General features: G+C 64.9%; 2 protein-coding genes across 4 annotated transcripts; both read left to right on the plus strand.

The window, feature by feature from the left end:
- The first annotated feature begins 389 nt into the window (after positions 1–389).
- CHRD (chordin) lies at positions 390–8063 on the plus strand. Of its 2 annotated transcripts, none has more exons than XM_030954409.1 (23): positions 390–513; positions 845–954; positions 1473–1599; positions 1978–2115; positions 2192–2309; positions 3189–3285; positions 3390–3531; positions 3603–3743; positions 4250–4332; positions 4419–4566; positions 4664–4770; positions 4855–4971; positions 5059–5215; positions 5306–5547; positions 5634–5747; positions 5940–6152; positions 6235–6328; positions 6437–6493; positions 6586–6689; positions 6818–6920; positions 7023–7177; positions 7339–7432; positions 7603–8063. In XM_030954409.1, the coding sequence occupies exons 1-23, from the start codon at positions 390–392 to the stop codon at positions 7668–7670; spliced, it is 2853 nt and encodes a 950-aa protein (XP_030810269.1). In that variant the 3' UTR covers positions 7671–8063. The 2 variants fall into 2 exon arrangements, with proteins under 2 accessions (XP_030810269.1, XP_030810268.1); XM_030954408.1 differs by having other exon boundaries at positions 391–517; positions 851–954; positions 1476–1599.
- Positions 8064–10327: 2264 nt separating this feature from the next.
- On the plus strand, positions 10328–22047 carry CLCN2 (chloride voltage-gated channel 2). Of its 2 annotated transcripts, XM_030954368.1 has the most exons (24): positions 10328–10378; positions 14747–14891; positions 15339–15470; positions 15599–15727; positions 16247–16380; positions 16465–16542; positions 16650–16728; positions 17339–17464; positions 17532–17616; positions 17711–17812; positions 17897–17981; positions 18059–18214; positions 18651–18720; positions 18904–19014; positions 19250–19463; positions 19561–19694; positions 19805–19956; positions 20038–20143; positions 20208–20281; positions 20651–20701; positions 21222–21260; positions 21498–21602; positions 21675–21761; positions 21841–22047. In XM_030954368.1, the coding sequence occupies exons 1-24, from the start codon at positions 10328–10330 to the stop codon at positions 22045–22047; spliced, it is 2652 nt and encodes an 883-aa protein (XP_030810228.1). The 2 variants fall into 2 exon arrangements, with proteins under 2 accessions (XP_030810228.1, XP_030810229.1); XM_030954369.1 differs by lacking the exon at positions 20651–20701.
- The last annotated feature ends 42 nt before the right edge of the window (positions 22048–22089 follow it).

Genomic DNA, 22089 nt, shown 5'->3' on the forward strand with positions numbered 1-22089 from the left:
AATGGGAGGGGGGTCCCCAGGACATCCCGAGTGCGGGGTACCCCCTGCCCGGCGGGGCAGCGGCGTGTCCCGGGTGCCGCAGGACGGGACAGGACAGGACGGGACGTCCCGTGCCGGGCGGGGGCGGCGGGGCCGGGGCCCGGGGATATGTGGGGGGGTCGGAGCGCGGCGGGGGGCGCATCCCCCCCCGGCCGACGGCTGCCTGCGCCTCATTAGCGGGGCCTTTGTTTGCACAGGGCTCGCAGCTCCCGCTTGCCCATGCCGCCGCCTATAAAGCGGAGCCGGAGCCGGCAGCCGGGCAGAGGCGGCGGCAGCGCCCGGCAGCGCCCGGCCCCCCCTCCCCGCCGCCGCCTCCGGTCCCGGTCCGCCCGCCCCGGCCGGCCGGCACCATGCGCGCCGCTGCGCTGCTGCTGCTCGCCCTGCTCCCGCTCCGGCCCCTGCCCGGCCGCGCTGCCCGCCCCAAGCTCGCCCTGCCCATCCGGCCCGACACGGAGCCGCTGCCCCGGCGGGGCGGCAGGTAGGAGCCCCCTGCCCTCCGCCCTTCCTTCCCCCGCTCCGCGCACCCCCGGTCCCGTACGAGCCGCTGCCGCGCCCCCGTCACGCATCCCGCGTCGGGCACCCCTCCCCTGCCACCCGCACCCCCGTCCGTGCATGGAGTGCCCGCACCCCCCTCCTCTGGCACCCCGCGTTCCGCCCCGGGCCCCCCGGCTGGCCGAGACCGGCACTGGGACCGGCACCGGCAGCGCGGCGGGCGGCGGGGCGGTGCCGCCGGCCCGGGGCTGCGGCAGGGGGGTGCCCGCGGCCCGGAGGTGACCGGGGACGGCGGTGGGTGGTGGTGGGGTGTCCGCAGGCTGCGCCTTCGGAGGGCACTTCTATGCTCTGGAGGAGACGTGGCACCCGGACCTGGGGGAGCCCTTCGGGGTGATGCGCTGCGTTATCTGTCACTGCGAGCCGGTGAGTGCCCCCACACACCCCGTTCCCTGGGAGACCCCCAGGACCCCGGCTGGCTGGGGAGGGGGCTGGCAAGGAGGGAGTTCGACCCCTCTGTTCAATACACTCCTCTCATTCCCATGGAGGAGGGAAGCGGGATCCCTTCAGCCAGCCGGACACCTGGCTGTCCTCCCCCGCGGCAGGGGGGAGGAGAAGGGGGGTTTAAAGGATCAGGCTTCATTCTTCCTCCCCCTCCTCGGGGATGGCCTCCGGCCCCCTTCCTCCCTCCCTCCCTCCGAGCAGCTCCCCGAGGCCGGGGCTGGCGGGGCCGTGCACAGCTGCTCAGGAGGCTGGGGGCTGCGGGGAGGGGGCCCTGGTTTGGCTGCCGTACAGGCATCTGGGGACTCTGCAAGGTGTCCAGGCTCCAGATGGAAAAAGATGGGGGAAGCCATGCTGTGCTGGGAGGGCACGACTTGGTACACCTAGAAATGGCCTGGCACACCTTGGCACGGCTCTCCTGGAGTCCTGTTGGCCCCCCACAGCAGAGGAACCACCGGGGAAAGCTCGTGGGGAAAGTGAACTGCAAGAACATGAAGCAGGACTGCCCCGTGCCTGCCTGTCCCCGGGCCACGCTGCTGCCGGGACACTGCTGCCACACCTGCCCCAAAGGTGAGGAGAGTGGGTGCTTCTCTGCAGGGAGCAGCCTTCCCCACTGGCCTGGGAAAGGGGGCAATGCACACCCCCATGAAAAGGGCTGGTCAATTTGTTATGAAAGTCACCAGCGCCCATGATACCATGGGCAGGGGAAAGCCCTGATGGGAACAGCCTGAAAGGAGTGCAGGGGAGGCACGCAGGGCTAAATGCCCTGCCTGTCCATGTGCCTGTGCACAGCATGCCCCAGCCAAGAGCCCCACAGTGATTCACAGGGCACATCTTGGTCTATCTCAAGAGGGGCGATTTATTATTGTCCCCCACCCCAAGCTCTTGGGCACAAGCAGTCTGTTGTGATGGTCTCCTCCTGTGTCCACCCCATGCCAACCCTACCAGGCCCATCAGAGAAGAGCCCTGCACTCCGGTTTGACACCTTGGAGTACTTCCAGGAGAAGGAGGATGACCTGGACAAGCCCTACAATGACCGCTCCTACCTGAGCTCTGAGGGCCTGGCTCGCGATGATGCCCGCACAGGTGAGCCCCCCACCCAGACAGCAGCAGCGTGGGGTGCCCCCCACGCTCCCCCTCAGCAGCAGCATCTCCTCCCCAGAGTTTGTGGCCCTGCTGACGAGCGGCCCAGAGCCGTGGCACCCCACATCCAGCGCCGTGGCCAAGGCTCGCTTCACCCTGCTGCGCTCCTCCCTGCTCTTCTCCATCAGCTACGAGCGGTGAGTCCTGCCCCCGTCCCCTGCCCAGCCCGGCACAGCAGGCAGCTCTCTGGAAAAGGGGGAATGCAAAACTGAGTGCTTGTGCCTCAGTTTCCTTTCTGATATCCCCCCATGGTGCCACAGCCTTGCACGGACAGAGTGAGAGATTTGGAGAAGGGGGGGCAGCGTGCTGGGCTCCAGCCTAGGTCAGCAGCCAGAATTTCGGCACACCCACAGTGTCGGCCCAGCCTCACCCATTTGCCTCCAGATCTGGACTGGAAACAAACAGGAACAGTTCCAGGGCTCCCGTGGGTGCTGCTGGCAGAACTGCTGTGCCACCCTGCAGGCTCTGCCGGGGGCAGTGCCTTGGCCCTGCTGCCAGGGCTCCCCATGCCCTCCCCGGATGCCCGCCAGCAGCAGAGCCTCTCCTCTCCCTCCCTCCTTCCCGCTCCAGTTTCTTCTGCTCTTCCTCGCTTCCAGGCCCCTTTGCATAGTAAAGTGGTGACTAATTTCCAGCTCTGACAGGGGGAGCCAAGCGGAGCCTAAAATGCTCCTTATTTACAGACTGAACAGTCAGCTCCCAGCGGGTCCTGCTGTGGTGCCTTTCCCGGCAGAGACCCTCATCCTGCTTTGTGCTGGTTAAACCCCGCTCCAGGATAGGGGAGCCCAGAGAATCCATGCCAAGCTGGCATTTGGCAGGACAGCAGTGTTGGGCTAGTCCTGGAATGGGCGGACAGAGCCTAGCACCGGGCACCCCAGGAGAACATCTTCCTTCTCCTGCCCTCCCCAAACCCCCGGTGACCCCCGTGTGCCCTCCCTGACACAGCCCTGTGCCCAATGCTGAGTGAGGGGAGGGGAAGGGCAGGTACGTGGCCCTTGCTCACCCCCGGGTGCTCGCAGGCTGGGGCGGCCGAGCCGGGTGCGTTTCAGTGACCCCGAGGGTAACGTGCTGTTTGAACACCCCGTGCAGAAGAGCGCTGCCCCCGAGGATGGCATGGTGAGAGGGGCTGGGAGGGCAGGGGGCACGGTGCCCCTTCCAACCCCTGCTGGGCATGTGGTGCCCCCCAGCCACCGCCCAGCCCTTCCATCCATCACCCACAGCTCTGTGGAATGTGGAGGACGGTGTCCAAAGCCAACGTCCAGCTGCTGCGGCGGGAGCAGCTCCGTGTGTCCCTCATCACCCGAGCACAGCCCTCCGGAGAGGTCCATGGGCACATCCTCAAGCACCGGGCACTCTTTGCAGGTGAGTCCAGCTCCTGCATGCACAACCCGTGATGCCACCAGAATGTCCCTCATGCCCCTGTCCCTGCACAGAGACATTCGGTGCCATCCTGACCTCGTCGAACCCCTTGCACTTGGGTGCTGGGGGCATGGCCATGCTGACACTGAGTGACACAGAGAACAACCTGCACTTCATCCTCATGGCCCGGGGACTGCTGGAGCCTGGAGCAAGAGGTGAGGGTGGGCAAGGAAGGGGAGGGGAGGGAGGCACTGTGCACAGGGGGCTGCATAGACCTGAAGGAGCTGCATGGCATTTCTGCAGCTCAGGATGCTTGGGTCAGCATCTGTGGGGTCAGGATGGGTGGCTGGGCTGGATGTGGAGCTCAGGGTGGGTATGGGGGCTGTTTGTGGGGTGGGGTGGAGGGTGAGGTGTGCATACAGTGTGTTGTGTGATTTGGGGTGCGCCTGGTGGAGAGGGGATGGTGTGCACCTATGCAGGGGGGCTGGGGTTGCTGCAGAGCATATGGGGTTGAGGGTCATTGTGCAAGAAGGATAGGTTTGCAATGTGGGTTTGCAAGGATTTAGGGCATGCTGGAGGAAATGATGAGGGCCCAGGCACACAGGGGCAGGCAACTGGCAAGAAAGTGCCAGGGATTTGGAGGTGGTAGGCACAGAGGTGTAGGTTTGAAGTGCTTGCAGACCCCTGGTCCAGTGGGTCCACTCCCCTCTGCCATGTCCAGAATCGCCGTGGGTCCCGCTGAAGGTCCGCATCGTGCACCAGGGCCAGACAGTACGTGAGGTCCACGCTAACATCACTGTGGAGGTAAAGCGTTTTCATCCCCCACAGGCCCTGGCAGCCACGGTGCCAGAGCACCAGGGCTGATCCATGGCACTGTACCCCACTGCCAGGACCCCGACTTTGCAGAGGTGCTGAGTGACCTGTCTGCCCAGGAGCTGCAGTGGCTGGTGCAGGGGCAGCTCCGCATCGTGGCTGAGACGGAGGGGCGGCACGCACGCCAGCTGGCTGGCACCATTGCCACCCGCCGCAGCTGTGACAGTGAGCACAGGGCAGGCACGCTGGGGGGCAGGGGGATTGCTGTGCTCACCCCCGTGCCAATCTCACCCACCCTTGTGCCTCTCTCCCCGGGCTGAAGCCATCCAGAGTGTGCTATGCGGAGCGGACGCTTTGCTGCCGACCAAGACCGGGGCTGTGGGCTCAGCCAAACTGGCACTGCACGAGAATGGCACCCTGGAGTACCAGGTGAGTGGTGGGCACCCATTTCCCTCTTGAGGATCCCAGGTGTATCTGCCACCCTGACACTGCCCTTTGGCACCCCACTCACAGGTGCAGGTGGTGGGCACTGCCAGCGAGGTGGTGGGCATCACACTGGAGACCAAACCCCGACGAAAAAGCAAGAGGAACATCCTGTTTGACATGACACCCAGCTACAAGGATGGGCTGGTGAGCACTGGCTGATGCTGGGAGGGATGGCGTGGGGACTTTGGGTGAGTCCCTGTCCCAACCTGCATGGTCTCCCACTGGTGGCAGGCCTGGGGTGCCTGGCAGAGCCCCAGCGCCCGCGATGCCCACATGCTTCTACAAAATGAGCTCTTCCTCAACGTGGCCACCAAAGACTGGGCAGAGGGTGAGCTGCGAGGCCAGATCATCTCCCTGCCCTACAGTGGACTGCTCGCCCGCTACACAGGTACCAGGGACACGTGGGGCGGTAATGGGGGCAGTGGGGCAGCCCTCCCACACACCACCACACCCTGCCACGGTCCCTGTCTGTGCACAGAGATGCCCATGGCGCTGGCAGGGCAGCTGGTGTCCCCCCCGGTGCCCAGCGGCGCTGGGGGGCACGCCTGGCTCTCGCTGGATGAGCACTGCCACCTGCACTACGAGATCTCGGTGGCGGGGCTGGGACGGCCGAGCGATGGCACCGTCAGCGCCCACATCCACGGGGTGGCTGAGCTGGGGGAGATGGGCACCCGCCCCCACCAGCACAAGCGCCTGCTCAAGGGCTTCTACAGCACTGAGGTGAGGTGGGCACCCGCTCAGGGCACCACACAGCAGGGGCTGGGCCGGACCTTATCCCCACCCTGGTGCCCCTCTCGCCACGACAGGCTCAGGGCGTGGTGAAGGACCTGGATGCCGACCTGCTGCAGCACCTGGCCCAGGGCACTGCTTTCCTGCAAGTCAGCACCAAAGCTCACCCCAATGGGGAGATGCGGGGACGGGTAGGTCCTCATTGGGGCCGGGCACCCTGCCCACCCCCACTGCTGCCTGTGGCAGGGTGGAAGGGCACAGGATCACTCTGTTACCAGGTCCTGATGTGTTTTGTGGTTGTGGGTGGTTCCTTCACCAGCCTGGCCATGGAAGGCAGCCAGGCATCAGCATGGGAAGTGACCTCCTGCCCATTGCCCCTCCAGGTGCACATTCCCAACCAGTGCCATGCAGGAGGGACCCGCCTGGCGCCAGGGGAGTCCCTGGGGCAGGCTGAGCTCTCTGAGAGCACCAAGACCAGGGACCTGGAGCAGCTGAAGAAGGACCCCAACTCCTGCTTCTTTGAGGGTCAGCACCGGGCACATGGCACCCGCTGGGCACCTGACTATGACAAGAAGTGCTCTATCTGCAGCTGCCAGGTACAAGCTGGGGGTTGTGCTGAGGGAGCAGCACCCATCAGTAATGCCCCTCTCTAATGAGCCCCATCTCTGCTGTCCCCAGAAGCGCACAGTGATCTGCGACCCCATCTTGTGCCAGCCCCTCAACTGTACCCACCAGGTGCACCCCGAAGAGCTGTGCTGCCCCATCTGTGAAGGTACCTGGGGGATGGGCTGGGGGGCTCCTTGTGAAAACAAGGGGGGGTGTCCCTTTTGGAGACTTTGCCATGTGCAGCACCCCCTCATGGCCTTCCTCTTCCTTGTAGAGAAGAAGACAGAGCAGGAAGAGCTGAAGCTGGAGCGGGCACGGGACAGTAGCGAGGGTGAGTCCTTGTGAGCATGGGCTGAAGGGGCAGCTCTGCAGAGACTGAGTCACAAGGGCTGTGACTTCCTCTTCTTCTTCTTCCTCTTCCAGGCTGCTACTTCGATGGTGACAAGACATGGCGAGGCTCTGGCACTCGCTGGCACCCTGTCGTGCCCCCGTTTGGCCTCATCAAATGTGCCATTTGTACCTGCAAGGTGGGTGTGGGTTCCAGACTTGCCCCCCAGCCTGGTCTGGCACCTCTGGGGGCTCTCAGTTCCCAGGCACTGTAGTTGAGGCTCAGACCAGGGCGTGAGGAGCTGACTGCCCTGTGCCCTCCCTGCAGGGCACCACAGGTGAAGTGCACTGCGAGAAGGTGCAGTGCCCGCGGCTCACCTGTGCCAACCCCGTGCGCGCCAGCCCCTCTGACTGCTGCAAGCAGTGCCCAGGTACCTGCACCCCTCTCCTGCCCTCCATTCTCCCTGCATAGCTCCCGTGTGCCCCACTGGCAATGCCACAGGCAGGCATTGTCCCAGTGGCCTCTCGTGCAGCCCCAGAGAGGAGTGTCCCGGAGCTGGCTGACTCCATGCAGGCAGACGCGCCACGGGCGTGCCGCTTCGGGCGCCGCTGGTACCTCAACAACGAGAGCTGGCACCCGTCTGTGCCCCCCTTTGGGGAAATGAAGTGTATCCTGTGCTGGTGTGTGGTGAGTGTGCCAGCCTAGGGCAGCTCCAGGGAAAGGGAGGGCGCCACTGTGCCAGTCCCCGGGGCTTTGGGAATGGTGAGAGAGCAGCTCAGACACCCAGTGCACCCTGAGGAGCTGCTGTCCCCCCACCCTGGTGCTCAGCCCCTCTTTCTGCTCCCCAGTCGGGGGAGACGCACTGCCAGCGCCAGGAGTGCCCCCCATCCGCCTGCGCCAGCCCTGCCACGAGGGACAACCCCTGCTGTGCCAAGTGCCGCGGTGAGTGCAGTGCTCACACACAGGCACCGCTGCCCAAACACTCTGTGGTACTCCCTGCACCTCCCAGTCTCCTTGGGGCTGAGCCGGGGCTGAGCCAGGGCTGGCACAACCACCCCAGTGCCCTCCTGGCACCCCCTGTGCCCATCTCTCAGCCACACTTCCCCCCCCAGCCCTTGATGCCCCCTCAGACACACGGGAGAAGGTCCAGGATGCCAAGGTGGAGTCACGGAGCCACTGAGCGGTGACTGCTGCCCAGAGCGGGGCAAGCACACGGCAACGTTGGGTGGCACTGGGGGTCCCACTGCTCACTGTCCCTGCCCGTGCAGGGTGGGGGGCACAGAGGAGCACAGTGGGGGTGAACTGGGCCTGGCCCCCAGCCTGGCCACCCCATCTCAGCACGACTGCAATGCCAGGACTGCCCTACCCTTGTGCAGTGGGCAGTGGCCAGGCTCGTGGAGGTTGGGGCACCCGCTGCCCTGGCACTCCAAGCACCCCTGGCCGGCGGGCATCGTGCCCGTGTTGTACATAGTGTAAAGTCCTTGTGGCCCCTGTTTGCTGCACCCACCCTGTCTCGGCTGGGTTTCTCACATAATTTATGGTGCCAGTGGATGGAGGTCAAGATGTATTTATTAAAACCAGAGCTTTTGCCCACCTGGTTCCTGTCTCTTCCAGCAGCAGCAGGCACAGGGCTGTGCCCTTGCATCCCATGGGGAACTTGCAGGCCTTGGCGTTGCTGGGGTTGGGGATGTATATTTGGGGATATGGGGTGTGAAAGCCAATGCCAGGATGAGGGCACACCTATGGGCTGTGGCACTGGAGAAGACCAGAGCAGTGTACAGTGCCCACAGCTGGAGCTACGATGCCAACCTCTGCCCACGGTGGAGGCTGCCAATGCAGTGCTTGGTGATGGTGCCTGCTAGCACAGGGACAGCAGGACTCTGTTCCTCACACCTCCATGGTGGCAAAAAGAGCCCAGCCTGGGGACCCAATCCAGCTGCCACCCATGGAGGCCCTTGTCCTGCAGCACCCCTAACCAGCCACGTGCCCAGGGCTGGGCACAGACACCCATGGCTGCGCAGGGCAGACCCCTGTGTGTGCTCTGGGGCAGCACAACCCCAGTGACCCCAGCACAGCTGCACTGGGCCAAGGCCTCATGGTGCCCATGGGAGATCCAGTGCTGCCACCTGCCCTTTGATCCCTAATGTGGAGGACTGAGGGATCTCTGGGGCCATTTGCCCTGTGCTGGTACACACTGGGATGACTGGAACAGTCAGAGCTATACTGGGCTATACTGGAACAGTGCCAGAGCTGTAGGGAAAGTAACACTGGGCTCCACTGGGATAGCAGCAAGGGATGGTGGCACAACCACCACACTGTAGTGGGACAGTGTCAGCCTATACAGGGGCTCCACCCACGGTGACACTGGGCTGGAGTAGTGGTAGAGCAATAGGAGGATGGCACTGGGGCACACTGAGCTGGGACAGAGCCCTGCACGCTAAGCTGGGTGTCCTGCCCTGCATGCAGCCACAGCCACGCAGGCACCTGTGCCAGCAGGCTGGCATCACCTGTGGTGGCCCTGCAGCATGCTGGTGGCCCACAGCCAGGCACACTGGTGGCACTGGGCAGAGATGTGTCCTGGCACAGGGCTTCCCCTCCGGATGAACATCCCTGCTGCCACGGGGCAGTGCCAGGAGCTGACGAGCAAGAGGGAGCTCCGTGCCTGGGGATACAATGAGCGGGCAACCCATTTTGTCACCTCCCTGCCTCAAACTGGTTCATGTCGGGCAATGAACCCTCCCAGACTGGCACAGGAGCTATCCCAGCCCCCAGCCCAGCCATTGTCACCCACCCTTGAGGGTGCCGACGTCAAACCAGAGGGTGGCACCTGGGCAGTGAGAACCAGCCCGCTCCCGATCCCGCAGCATCAGCCCAGCAGTGCCACAGCTCTGGCTTTCCCTGCACCCAGTTCCTGCCACAAAAGTGCCATCCTGTGCCCTGGAGAGGAGGGTGAGCGTGGCCCTGCCAGCCGCCTTGGTGCCCTGTCCCTGAGCCCGTGGTGGCAGTGAGGCAGAGGTCCCGGCAGCCAGCCTGCCATGCCGGAGCACCTTCCCCAGGGATTGCTGCTGCCAAGGTCTACCCGTGTGTCTCTCTGGAGAGGACTGAGCCTCCACTGCCCAGCCAGTTCAGCAAGGAAGAGTGGAGCCCACCTCTCTCGCTGGGGGCTGGCAGTGCCGGGACGCTGAGCAGCATCACGGTAAGGATGAGCTCCCTGACAGCTTTGCGTGGTGAAGTCCCCACAGTGCCAAGGTGCCCTGCCCTCCTTGGGCACTGACAGCTGCCCCCGTGCCCTTCGTGACAAGACAGACCTCAGGCACTCTGCCCCCACCAATCTGTCCCCCAGCCGGGCTCGGCCATGAGCCTGGGGGTGACCGTCTGCAGGGCCCCAGCACGGCCAACCCACATCTGACCAGGGGGAACCACGGGGAAACAGCCCCAGCCCCACGGGTCCCTCGTACCTGTGGGAAAGGGCGCACGGTGTCCCGGGGGAAGCCGGCCCGTGGTCACCCGCGGCAGCTTTTACCCCCACCTGCACCCACCGGCTGCCCAGGGGTGCCATCCTGGCACAGGCCACGCTGGATGGGGTCCCGCCACAGGACAGAGCTTCCGGCCGGACTCCTCCCGACCCGGCCGGGCACCGGGTGCGCAGCGCCGCCGGTCCCGGTAACGGGCGCCGCCGGTGCCGGGCGCTGCCGGCGGAGGCGGAGCGCGGCCGATCCCTCCCCCGGGCAGTGCCCCGGGCCCGCCCCGCGCGGTCCGGGAGGAGCCGCGGCCGCCGCGGGCACCGGCAGCGGCACCGGCACCGGGACGGCGCGGAGCGGCGGCAGCGGCGGCACCATGGCCTCCGAGAGCGAGGCGCAGCGGGCGCTGCAGTATGAGCAGACCCTGGTGAGTGCCGGGGGCACCGGGCGGGCACCGAGCACCTGTGTGGCACGGGACGCGACGGGGCGCGATGGAACGCCCGGGGGTTTGGGGGGTCTGCGGGTGCTGCCCTGCTCAGGGCGGCAGAACTCCGCGGTGCCCTGTTTGGGATGCCGCCTCCTGTTTGGGATGCCACCCGCAGCCCCCCTCCGGCTGGAGTAGCCTAGCTGAGCCCCCACCCCCAGGGCAGGACTTCTGCACACGCCTCACCACCCCCTGGCACACCCCTCTTCCCTGGGAGGGGATGCCCACCCTGCGGGGCCCCGGAGGCGCCAGCCGGGCGCGCTTCGCGCCCCCGCACTGCCCGGCCCGGCCCTCTGCCCCCAAGATACGCTATCTCCCCTGCCTGCAACCTTAGCCCCATGTTTACAGCTCCTCTGCCTCACAGGCCTCCCCACTGGCACCAGGGTGTCCCGTTGTCCTGGGGTGTCTTCCTTGCCCGCTGTTTTCCCAGCCACCGCACTGCCCACGGCCCTCAGACACCACGGGCAAAGGTTCTTTTCCCTGGCCCCAGCTTGGGACGGTGCCCAAGGCGGACGGTACTTTGCCCTGGCAAAGGCATTCGGACAGGCAGGGCCAGGAGCTGTGCGGGGAAGCAGGGACTGCGTGGCCACAGAGTTGTGCCCACGGCTGCCCAGGAGAGCCTGGGCCGGCTGCTGTGTGCAGGGCGGGCTCTGCTGAGCCTTACCCACCCAGCATGGGCGCACGGGGCAGCGTCAGGGCACTGCTGCTCTGTGTACCCTCAGCACTGCCTTTCCCAGCACCCAAACCCTTCCTCTGGCCGTGCCTCTCAGTGCTCACCCCAAGCTGCCCCTGTCAGGTGGCTGCAGGACAGCAGCCGGCCGTGGGAGCCCCGGCTGTGCCGTCATCTCCACGACCTTGCTGACCCCACGGTCCTTCCCGGCAGGGCTGAGTCAGGGAGCAGTCAGGGGCAGGAACAGGAGTGAGTGCTGGCCGTGCCTCTCCCTGCTGCCAGCTCCGGAGGGCCCCCTGGGCGCCCTGGTCACGGTGGGTGAGCAGAGAGGCCGTGCCAGCTGGGCACCGTGGGGCGGAGGAGCCTGGGGGCAGCGCAAGGGGAGAGGCACGCTGGGCTGGCATCAGGGCAGCTGTGCTCAGCACCGGCAGACTTTGCCCTCCTTTTCTTTGGGCAGGGTAGCACCCGTGCCCTGAGTGCTCTGTGTGCCCATCCCCGTGGCCTCTGGGCTCGGTGAGGCTCGTGGAAGGCGCCTGGGGCTCGCGGGTGAGGCTGGGTGTGGGCTCCTGTCCCATAGCCTCACACCTGCGTTTTGGGAGCTGCCTGGGCACGTGCTGGGCAGGAGGAGTGCCCAGCCCTCCCCAGTGCATCTGAGGCACCACCAGCTCCTGCCAACATCTGCCAGGAAGATCAGGATCCAGCTGGAGCCTGGCATGGGCTGGTCTGAGCTGGACAGCCTGGAGATAGTTCTTGCTGCTTGTGCCCATAGCCAAGTCATCACAGCCAGGCTGCGGGATTGTGCCCAGCTATGTCCAAAGGCCTTTGTCCCTACCCCATGCCCTTTCCCTCCCCAGATTTCACCAGCCCTGGGATGCCATGGGTCTTGGGACCCCAGACCTAAAGGTCTCCCTGGAGTCCCCCTGCTCGACGGGTGTTCATGGGAAGCCCTGGCATGCCAGGGGTGCTGGGGTGCACATCAGTCCCAGCGTCCCCCACATGCCAGGCTGTTGTGGCAGGGAGCAACGGGCCCCGTGGGGGGATTAAGCTTGACAAACTGCCCTTGTTCATTGCAGAGCTGCTCAGGGCGATTAGAGCCCGACTAAGACGGGCAGCGTGACACACACCCCCCGGCCTCTGCCTGCCCGCTGCCAGCCCAGAGGACCCCCCAACCCCTTAGCTTTAAAAGCTCCCCTAGGGGGAATTCAGGGGAGAAGGATGACTGGCATTGGCCATGAGGAGGTGGGCACCACTGCCAGGCCAGCTCAGTGCTGTGGGACAGGCTGGCACGGGGACACGGCAGCACCAGATGCCAGTGCCCGCCCCAGGCGCAGCATCGCCCGGGCACAGCAGGCACCACGGGCTGGCAGAGCCAAGGGGCTGTGGCACAGCCAGTGCCTGCAGCGCAGCAGCTCAGGACCAGCACAGTGGCCATGGCCCGTGCCCGTGTCCCCGAGTGCCCCCCGGCAGCCCCCCCTGTGCCCGCTCCCTGCCCGCCCGGCACTGTGATTGTTCAGCTGCTTCACGGCAGAGGCCGGAGTCCCGGGGCTGTTTGTGTTTCAAAAGGCCTTTGTGGAAAAATAACCCAAGCGGAGGAGGAGGAGGAGGAGGAGGAAGCAGAGAGCCCACCACTGGCTTTCACAGCCATGCCAGGGCTGTGGGCACAGTAGCTGTGGCTGCTCAGCACTGGGCACCCATGGGGGTCCCATGTCCTGCCTGTGGGGCTGTGGCATGGGGCAGAGGGGTGGCATGGGATGGCACAGGGTGGCAGGTGGCAGCAGGGTGGCATGGCCCCTTTGCTTGCATCCCTGTTGTTACGAGTGGGGTGGGCTCCAAAGTGAGGCAGAGGGGGAGCAAATCCCTCCACCCTCAACCAGGCTGGCGCACTTGGGACTGGGCATCCCATGTGTGCCCCAGCACCTGAAAGGACGGTGTGGCGGCCCCTGGCTCTGCCCCAAGAGATATAGACACAGAGCTGGTTTGGGGGGCACTCAGCCTGGGGGTGCTTCCATCTTGGTTTGGGCTGGCCATGGGTCAGCAGTGGGGCCAGGCAGGCAAGTGCTTGGCAGGGTGACAGCACTCCTGGGGTGCCGGCCCATTTCATCTTCCAGAGCAAACAAGCTTTTTCCGAAGGGAGCCTTTGAATTCAAGACCCCATGCCGGGCTGGGGTCCTCCTCTGGCAGCCAGTGCTGGATTTGGCCCCTCAAGGTGGTCGTGCCTTTTGCCCCAGCTCTCTTCCACAGGGCAAGGAACTTCTGAGCCCATGCTGAGCAGGAGTTTGGGGGAAAATCCATGCCAGGACAGGGTCAGCAATGGAACTTAGTTCACCCTCCTCTCCCTGCCTACATCCCCACCCTCCCTCCCGCTGCTGGGCACAACCTGGGTATTAGACAGCAGAGAATCCACCCGGCGCCGCTCTGACTGCTTCGCTCTCTGCCGAAGGGACCTGGGCAGGAGCGCTGCCCCGTCTGCAGTGCACCTTCCTGCCATCCCCACGGAGAGCTGCCGTGTGCCAGGGGGCTGTGAACGGGACCCGGGCGTGCGGGGTGGGCACTGCCCCCAGCAGCCGGGGCTGGACTGCCCACGTGCCGAGCGCGGTGCCCACCCGTGGCGCTGGCACGGGCCGTGCCGGGAGCAGGGCGGCTGCGCCCCGGCTGGGCAGCCACGCGCTGCGCTGGCACGGCACGGCGGGTGGGCACGCCATCGGCATGGGGCTCACGTTGTCCCGACGTGGGAGCCTGGCAGGGCCCCCGCGGTCCTGAAGCCTCCCTTTGTGCCGGGCCAACCTCTGGCGCTTGGCATTCAGGTCGTGCGGGGGGAGTGAGGCGGAAACCAAGCAACCGAGTCCTTGGCAGTGCCCGCCAGCGCAGGACAAATGCCCCCGGCTCAGCGGGAAACACGGGCACAAAGAGCTCCTGGCCAGCGTGAGGGGCACTGCCAGGGCCACCCCCTGCCAGGGCCAGGCCACGTGCCACAGCCAGGCAGGACGCACCCCAGGAAAGGGGGGTGATCCCTGTGTGATCCCCCTCTTCACAGCCCAGGGACCGCCCTGGGCTTGATGTTGTGCTCCCTCTCTCCTGGAACTGGGGGTACATCCTGTCCCTCACTGTCCTCTTGCCTCCCTGCTGCCAGCTGAGACCAGCCAGCTCATGTCACCTATGACCTGCCAAGGCTGCATTCGGAGGGGCTATCCCAGCCTTGCTCTTAGCAATGTGGGAGTGTGGTGCCTGCAGAGCTCCAGCACAGCCCCAGTACCAGCCCTCAGAGAGTCTCCTGGCCAAGCTGGCCACGCTCCCATCGCCGGAGGCCCTTCCCCACCCTCCACCCCAGTGCAGTGCCTGGGGCACCTGGGCAGGGCCAGAGACTGGTACCGGCGTTTCAGCTGCCTGCTTGGGGCATGCAGGCAAAACAATCACCATTGATGCACACTCACCTTATCTGCCTGGCTCCTTCCCACGCCCTGGAGGGCAGTCGGGCACTCCCACAGGTGCCTCCACCCCTTTGCCTTGGGATGCAATGGCTGTTCCCTCACCTGGCAGGCCATGCCAGTATGCCCACTGCTGCCCTGACTCAGTTTCCCCACCTGGCTGCCGGGTTTGGGGTACCAGCTGCCCTGACACTGCTGTCTGTCCTTCTCCCCCAGATGTACGGGCGTTACACGCAGGACTTGGGCACCTTTGCCAAGGACGAGGCAGCCCGGCTGCGGCTGCAGGAGGGGGACACGCCCCAGCCCCGCCACCCCTCCGAGCTGCTGGAGTACACCCAGGGCCGCTGCGGCCCCTGCCGGGGTAAGGGTCACCGGGACACGGACACGGGTGGGCACAGCCCCACCCAGGGCAGCACAGCCGGGACACGGCTCCCACCCCACCGCGGTGGCGCGGGTAGAGTTTCTGTGGCTGTCATGGGACACCGGCGCCGAGGACAATGCCACCTGCCCGCCGGGCAGCAGCGACACAATGGCCCGAAATAGCCGGGCACGCTGCAGGGATGGGGGCCCCCAGCCCCTGTACCTGGGGCCGTGCCAGGGAGGCCGAGCTGCTGGGAGGTGCATGCCCAGTGTGTGGCTGTGCAGTCAGCTGGCTGTGACAGCTGGACACAGCAGTGCTCCTGCACCAAACGGTGCCAGCTGTGCTGGGTCAGTGCTGCTGGGTCAGTGCTGCTGCCAGCCTGCCTCTGCCACCTCGGCGTGCCCAGCCCTGGGGCGTCCAGCCTTGAACCCGCCCTTGTGTCCACAGTCTGCGCCTTGCAGTGCCAGCGGTTCCTCATCTCCAAGGTGGGTGAGGACTGGGTCTTCCTCATACTGCTGGGACTGGTCATGGCGCTGGTCAGCTGGGCCATGGATTTCGCCATCGCCACGTGCCTCCAAGGTAGGCGGGTGCCGCTGGGTTCCTGGGGCCATGGCAGGGAGTGGCCATGCCGTAGGGCCATGCCATGTGCCACAGGGCCATGCCGTATGCCCTGCCACCCACCCCCATGTGACTGGCTGTCCCCACAGCTCAGAAGTGGATGTACGGGGGCCTGGACACCAACGTGCTGCTGCAGTACATGGCCTGGGTCACCTACCCCACTGTGCTCATCACCTTCTCAGCTGGCTTCACGCAGATCCTTGCCCCCCAGGCTGTGGGTAGGGCATCAAGGGGCTGCCTGCACCCTAAACAGGGTGTCCACTCCCTGGGGCTGTGCCTGGGTGTCTTCCTGGAGGTCCTGGGAGTCTTTCTAGGGATATGGGCTGGTTTTCAGAGGGTCTCCTAGGGACTATGGTTTGGATGCCATCCTGAGCTATGGGGTTGGGGATCCTCTAAGGCCTGTGAGAGAGAGGTCTTCAGAGAGTCTCCTGTGAGTTAAGGGGTGGATTTCCTCCTGGGCTGCGAGGCTTGCAGGCTTGGGAGTCTTCCTAGGGCTAAGACCTGATCTTCAGATGGTCTCCTGAGGACTATGAAATTGGGGTCCCTGTGGGTCTATGGGTTGAGCTGTGTCTACATAACCATGGGGGTGTCCCTGCCAATTGTACTGTGGGAAGAGGAGTCTCTGGGACCTCCCTGTGGCAGTGGGGTGTGGCAAAGCATCAAGGGTTAGCCCCCAGAACCATGGGGCAGTGTCCCCCCTTCATGGCTATTGGTCAAGGCTGTCCCCACACCACCAGGCTCAGGGATCCCCGAGATGAAGACCATCCTGCGGGGCGTCGTGCTCAAGGAGTACCTCACCCTCAAGACCTTTGTGGCCAAGGTGATCGGACTGACGTGTGCCCTGGGCAGTGGCATGCCCCTGGGCAAGGAGGTGAGGGCAGTGCCAGGGCAGGGTGAGCAGGGGACAGGGAGTGAGGCTGTGGCCAATGTCCTCAGTCTCCCTTTGTCCTCTCAGGGTCCCTTTGTCCATATTGCCAGCATGTGTGCAGCCTTGCTCAGCCGCTTCCTCTCCCTCTTTGGGGGCTTCTACGAGGTGAGCAAGGCAGAGTGGTCCCAGAAGGATCAACCTGTGCCCACCAGCAGGTTTGGCAGTGCCTAGAGTTGGGGGGCAGTGCCCACTCACTCCTGTCTCCCGCACAGAATGAGGCAAGAAACATTGAAATGCTGGCAGCTGCCTGTGCTGTCGGTGTTGGCTGCTGCTTCGCCGCCCCCATCGGAGGTAGGGTCACCCCGGACCGCCCCACAACCCCCACACCTCCCGCCCAGGCAGCAGGGTCCACCTGGAGAGGCAAGCAGGACCCCCGGGACAGCTGGCATGGGAGAGGGCAGTGCTGCTCAGCAGGGAGGAGGAAGGGAGGAGCGGGCAGCACCCTCCCAGATGTGTAACGTCTGCTCTTGTCCTCTCCCCTGCCGCCCCGCGCTCCAGGGAGCTCCCTGCTCCAGCCCCGCTGAGCCCTGCCCGTAGGTTGGTGACGTGTCTGACTCTTTCCTTGCCCTTTGCCTGCTGCCCTGTCTGTCTGTCTGTCTGTCCATCTGTGTGCACCCCTCTCCCTCCCAGTGCCACCCCTCGTGTCACTGCCCACATCCCTGTGCTGCCCTCTCGCTCGTGCTGTGCCCGCTGTGCTGTGCCCGCTGTGCTGTGCCCGCTGTGCCCAGCTGGGGCTGGCCTGTGCTTTGCCAGGGAAGCCCTTGAACCATCCCGTAGTGTGTCCGTGGGGCAGCCAGACCCCCGTGGGCTGTGCACGAGTGTGGACTCCGGGTGGGAAGCATGCCAGGCACCGGGGCCTGCCTGGGTTTCTCCACCCCCTTGTGCACTTCCCCCATGCCAGGCGTCCTCTTCAGCATCGAGGTCACCTCCACCTTCTTTGCCGTCCGCAACTACTGGCGCGGCTTCTTCGCTGCCACCTTCAGCGCCTTCATCTTCCGTGTCCTCGCTGTCTGGAACAAGGATGAAGGTACCTCAGGCAGGGTGAGGGCACAGGGGTCCCCTGCCCAGCCCTACTGAGCCCCACCATCCCCCAGAGACAATCACGGCACTGTTCAAAACCCGCTTCCGCCTCGACTTCCCCTTCGACCTGCAGGAGCTGCCTGCCTTTGCCGTCATCGGGTGAGTGTGGCCATCCCAGCACCCATCCCGTGGCCTGAGGCGCTGGTAGTGCTGGTGGTGGCAGCAGGACACCTCTTCCCTTGGCTCTGCCCAGAATCGCCAGCGGCTTCGGGGGCGCACTCTTCGTCTACCTCAACCGCAAGATCGTGCAGTTCATGCGCCGCCAGAAGGCCATCAACCGCTTCCTCATGAAGAAGTAGGTGCCCAGCAGTCCCCAGCAGCAGGGTGGTGGAGCTGGGGCTGCACCAAAGTCACCCCCTGCCCTGTGCCACCCTGCCAGGCGCCTGCTCTTCCCCGCCCTGGTGACGCTGATCATCTCCACGCTGACCTTCCCGCCCGGCTTTGGACAGTTCATGGCTGGCCAGGTACCCGCCGTGGGGTGGCACACCTGTCCCCACCCCAGGGCCACCACAAGCCCCAGCTGACCTCTGCCCATCACCAGCTCACCCAGAAGGACACCCTGGTGACACTCTTTGACAACCAGACGTGGGCCAAGCAGGGGATCAATGATGAGTTTGAATACTTGGGCATCCTGGAGGCCTGGCTCCATCCCCGCTCCAACGTCTTCGTCACACTTGTTGTCTTCATCCTTATGAAGGTGGGTGCCTGCTCCCCTGTCACCCCCAAGGTACAACCAGGAGGTTATGGAGAGGATTTTCTGGATGCCATCAGGGAGGTGCCAGATTGTTACCAGAAAGGTGGCACCAGCAGGCACTGGGTGGCTGCTCCAAAAGTCCACCAAGGTGTTTGCTGGGTGGTGCTGGCATGCCGTCAAAGAGATCTTGGCTGGGAGCCACCAACATGCCACCAGGGAGGTTCTGGCTGCTTGCTCCTAGGTGCCACCAGGGAGGTGCTGGCCAGATGCCACCAAGTGCCACCAGGGAGGAGCTGGCAGGGTGCCCCTGGGAGGTGGCCATGCCCGTTGCAGGGTGTGGTGTCCACGTGCTGCTCCACAGCACCCAGCTGAGGGTCACAGCAGGGGCAGGAGGCAGGGCTGGGTCAGGAAGGGCAACTAATGGGTGTCTGCTCCACAGTTCTGGATGTCAGCCTTGGCCACTACCATCCCAGTGCCCTGTGGAGCCTTCATGCCCGTCTTCGTCATTGGTGAGACCCTGCCCCCTGTGTGGGCACAGTGGGAGGAGGGAGCCACCTCTCAGCCCACACTGGGCACCTGTGGGTGCCTCCAGATGTCCCTTCCCTGGCAGCACCAGGCAGAGGAGAGGGTGTGAGGCTGGGCCGGGTACTGGGAGAGCCCTGAGCCTGTTCCCAGCCCCTCTCTGCCTGCAGGGGCAGCCTTTGGGCGCCTGGTGGGGGAGAGCATGGCAGCCTGGTTCCCTGATGGCATCCACACGGACAGCAACATCTACCGCATCGTGCCGGGGGGCTACGCCGTGGTGGGTAAGCTCTGAGCTGGAATGGGGACACCTTGGTGGGCATCATTTGCAGATGCTGCCGCACAGCTGAGGTGATGATCCCTGGAACTGGGAGTAATGCCACCACTGGGAATGTCCCCACATGGTTCCAAGGGCTCCCCATATGTGGTGGATGCCCTAGAAGGGGGAACCCAGGGTGGGGACCAAGCCTGGTGGGCAATACCTGACAGCCCTCCCCCATCTCCTGGCGGTGGCCACAGGAGCAGCTGCCCTGTCGGGTGCTGTCACCCACACGGTGTCCACGGCCGTCATCGTCTTCGAGCTGACGGGGCAGATCTCGCACATCCTGCCGGTCATGATCGCTGTCATCCTGGCCAATGCCGTCGCCCAGAGCCTCCAGCCCTCCCTCTACGACAGCATCATCCGTATCAAGAAGCTTCCCTATCTCCCTGAGCTGGGCTGGGGCCATCACGAGTGAGACTGTGTCCCCTGTCCCAACCCCAAACCCCTCACCGAGGCACAAGGGGAGGCGGTGGCATTGTTCTGAGGCCACTGTTCCTGTCCTGGGCAGGAAATACAACGTGCGGGTGGAGGACATCATGGTGCGGGACATCCGCTACGTCACCCTCAACTGCAAGTACCGGGACCTGCAGCAGGTCCTGCACAGCACCAAGATGAAGAACCTGCCACTGGTGGAGTCAGCTGGTGAGACACAGCCAGGGGCTCTGCCAGCATCACGGCAGCTGTGGAGCGTGCCACAGCTGGGTGGCAGAGGGAACATCAGGAGCCAGTGTGGTGCCTTGCTGTGTCTGCAGAGTCCATGATCCTGCTGGGCTCCATTGAGCGGGCGCAGGTGGGGGCCCTGCTCAGCGCCCAGCTCAGCCCCCAGCGCCGGCTGATGATGCTGCGGCAGAAGGTGCTGCCCGAGGACGGGCACCAGCTCTCCGATTCCAGCATCCGCTTCCAGGTGAGGGCTGCAGCCATCCTGGGGGATGCCTGGCCAAGGTGCCCCCCACCACCATCACCCTACCACCCCATCCCCCCACAGATCAGCACAGAGACCTCCTCGGGCACCCCTGCCCGCGCCGCACTCCGCAAGCCCCTGAAGCCGGCACTGAAGCGGGTGCCCAGCAGCCCAGCCGACAGCCCCCCAGGTGAGTCTGCATGTGGCCCCTGGCCCCGGTGTCCCCGCCACTGACACCCCCTCTCCTCCCGCAGCTGGCAGCACTGACCACACTGGCATCGCCCTCAAGAGCCTCTTCTGTGCCAACGCTGCCACAGAGCCCACTGAGGTGAGAGCCTGGCCCTCCCCAGTCCTTCACATCCCTGTGAATGGCCTTGCCTGGCCCTGCCCATCCCTTCCCATCCCTGAATGGCCTTGCCTGGCCCTCCCCAGCCCTTCCCATCCCTGAATGGCCTTGCCTGGCCCTCCCCAGCCCTTCCCATCCCTGAATGGCCTTGCCTGGCCCTCCCCAGTCCTTCCCATCCCTGAATGGCCTTGCCTGGCCCTGCCCAGCCCTGCCCATTCCTGTTCAACCCTGCCTGTCCCTTCCCATCCCTTTCCATCATTTTCTATCCCATCCCATCCCATCCCATCCCATCCCATCCCATCCCATCCCATCCCATCCCATCCCCTAACTGCTGTCTCTCCCACGGGCCAGGCCCAGGGCACAGCCTATCACAAGGCCAAACGCGTCCGCATTTCCATTGTGGTAAGCTGCAGCCCATCGCAGCCTGGGCACAGCTCCTCCCAGCCAATCAGAGCCTGGCAGGAGTTCTCTGAACCAATCAGGGGCCTGGCAAGATTCTGCTTGGCCAATCACGTTGGGCCAATGTCTGTGCAGTCAATCTTGGACAGTTACGATTCCATCCAACCAATCCTGGTGTGCATCCTCCCCATCCCAAACCTTCCCAGGAACCGGGATGTGGAGCCTTCCAGCCATCACACCCGCGGGATCCGCTCCACTTTGCTCAGCCAATCATGGCACACCTTGCATTCTCTCCACCAATCACTAGCTTGGCTTGTCCAACTGTGGCCAATCAGGGTGTGACCGATGTCCTGTCAACCAATCACGTTACCTGACCTGCTCACGTGCTGCCTGTACCCTGCCTGTACCCTCACCTGCCCTACTTGCATGTGCTGCCTCCATCCTCGGCGTTCCCCGCTGCTGCTCCCTGCCCGTACCCTGCCCACAGCAGCCTCAGGGCTGCTCCAACACACCTCTCTTGCAGGAGGAGATGATTCTGGGTGACAAGATGACCCCAACAGAGGTGAGGAGTTGGGCAGAGACAGGCAGGACTCTCCTGCTCTGAGGAATCCCCGATATACCAAAGGGGTGCCAGAGCATGAGGCGGGCGTGGGGAGGTAGGGGGTGGATAACACAGATTTCTCCATAAGACCAGGTGTAAGGAGGATGGGAGGTGTAAGGTGTAAGGAGGATGGGAGAGCCCTTGCTGGCGCTTGTAGGGAGGCCGTACCCCTTACCCTGCCCAATGGCACCTCCCCAGATCCTGGAGTGGGAAGAACAGCAGCTGGACCAGCTGGTGGACTTCAGCAGCGCCAAGATTGACCCCGCACCCTTCCAGCTGGTGGAGCACACCTCGCTGCACAAGGTGCGTCCTCACCCCACCCCAGACCCCCACCCACAACCCCCAGACCCTCAACTCATCCCCCTCTTCCTGCAGACCCACACCATCTTCTCTCTGCTGGGCCTGGACCACGCATTCGTCACCAGCATTGGGCGGCTGGTGGGCATGGTGTCCCTCAAGGAGGTGAGCAGGGGACAGGGAGGCTAGAGGGGCACAGAGCAGCACCTGGAGCAGTTTGCCCATGGGTTTGGGGTCCCCGCAGCTGCGCAAGGCCATCGAGGGCTCCCTGACGGGCAAGGGGGTGAAGGTGCGCCCGCCGCTCGCCAGCTTCCGCGACAGCACCGCCAGCACCAGCGAGGCCGACACCACGGCCCTGCGCCAGCTCTGGGACCGCCACCAGCACCACCACATGCCCCGCGAGGCTGGCCCTGGCGGCGACGAGGATGACGACACCCCCAAGGGTCAGTGAGACCCTTGAGTTCCACCCCCTGTGTCCCCAGAAGCCACAAGG

This window comes from Camarhynchus parvulus, chromosome 9, assembly GCF_901933205.1.
Source record: "Camarhynchus parvulus chromosome 9, STF_HiC, whole genome shotgun sequence".
NCBI lineage: Eukaryota > Metazoa > Chordata > Aves > Passeriformes > Thraupidae > Camarhynchus > Camarhynchus parvulus.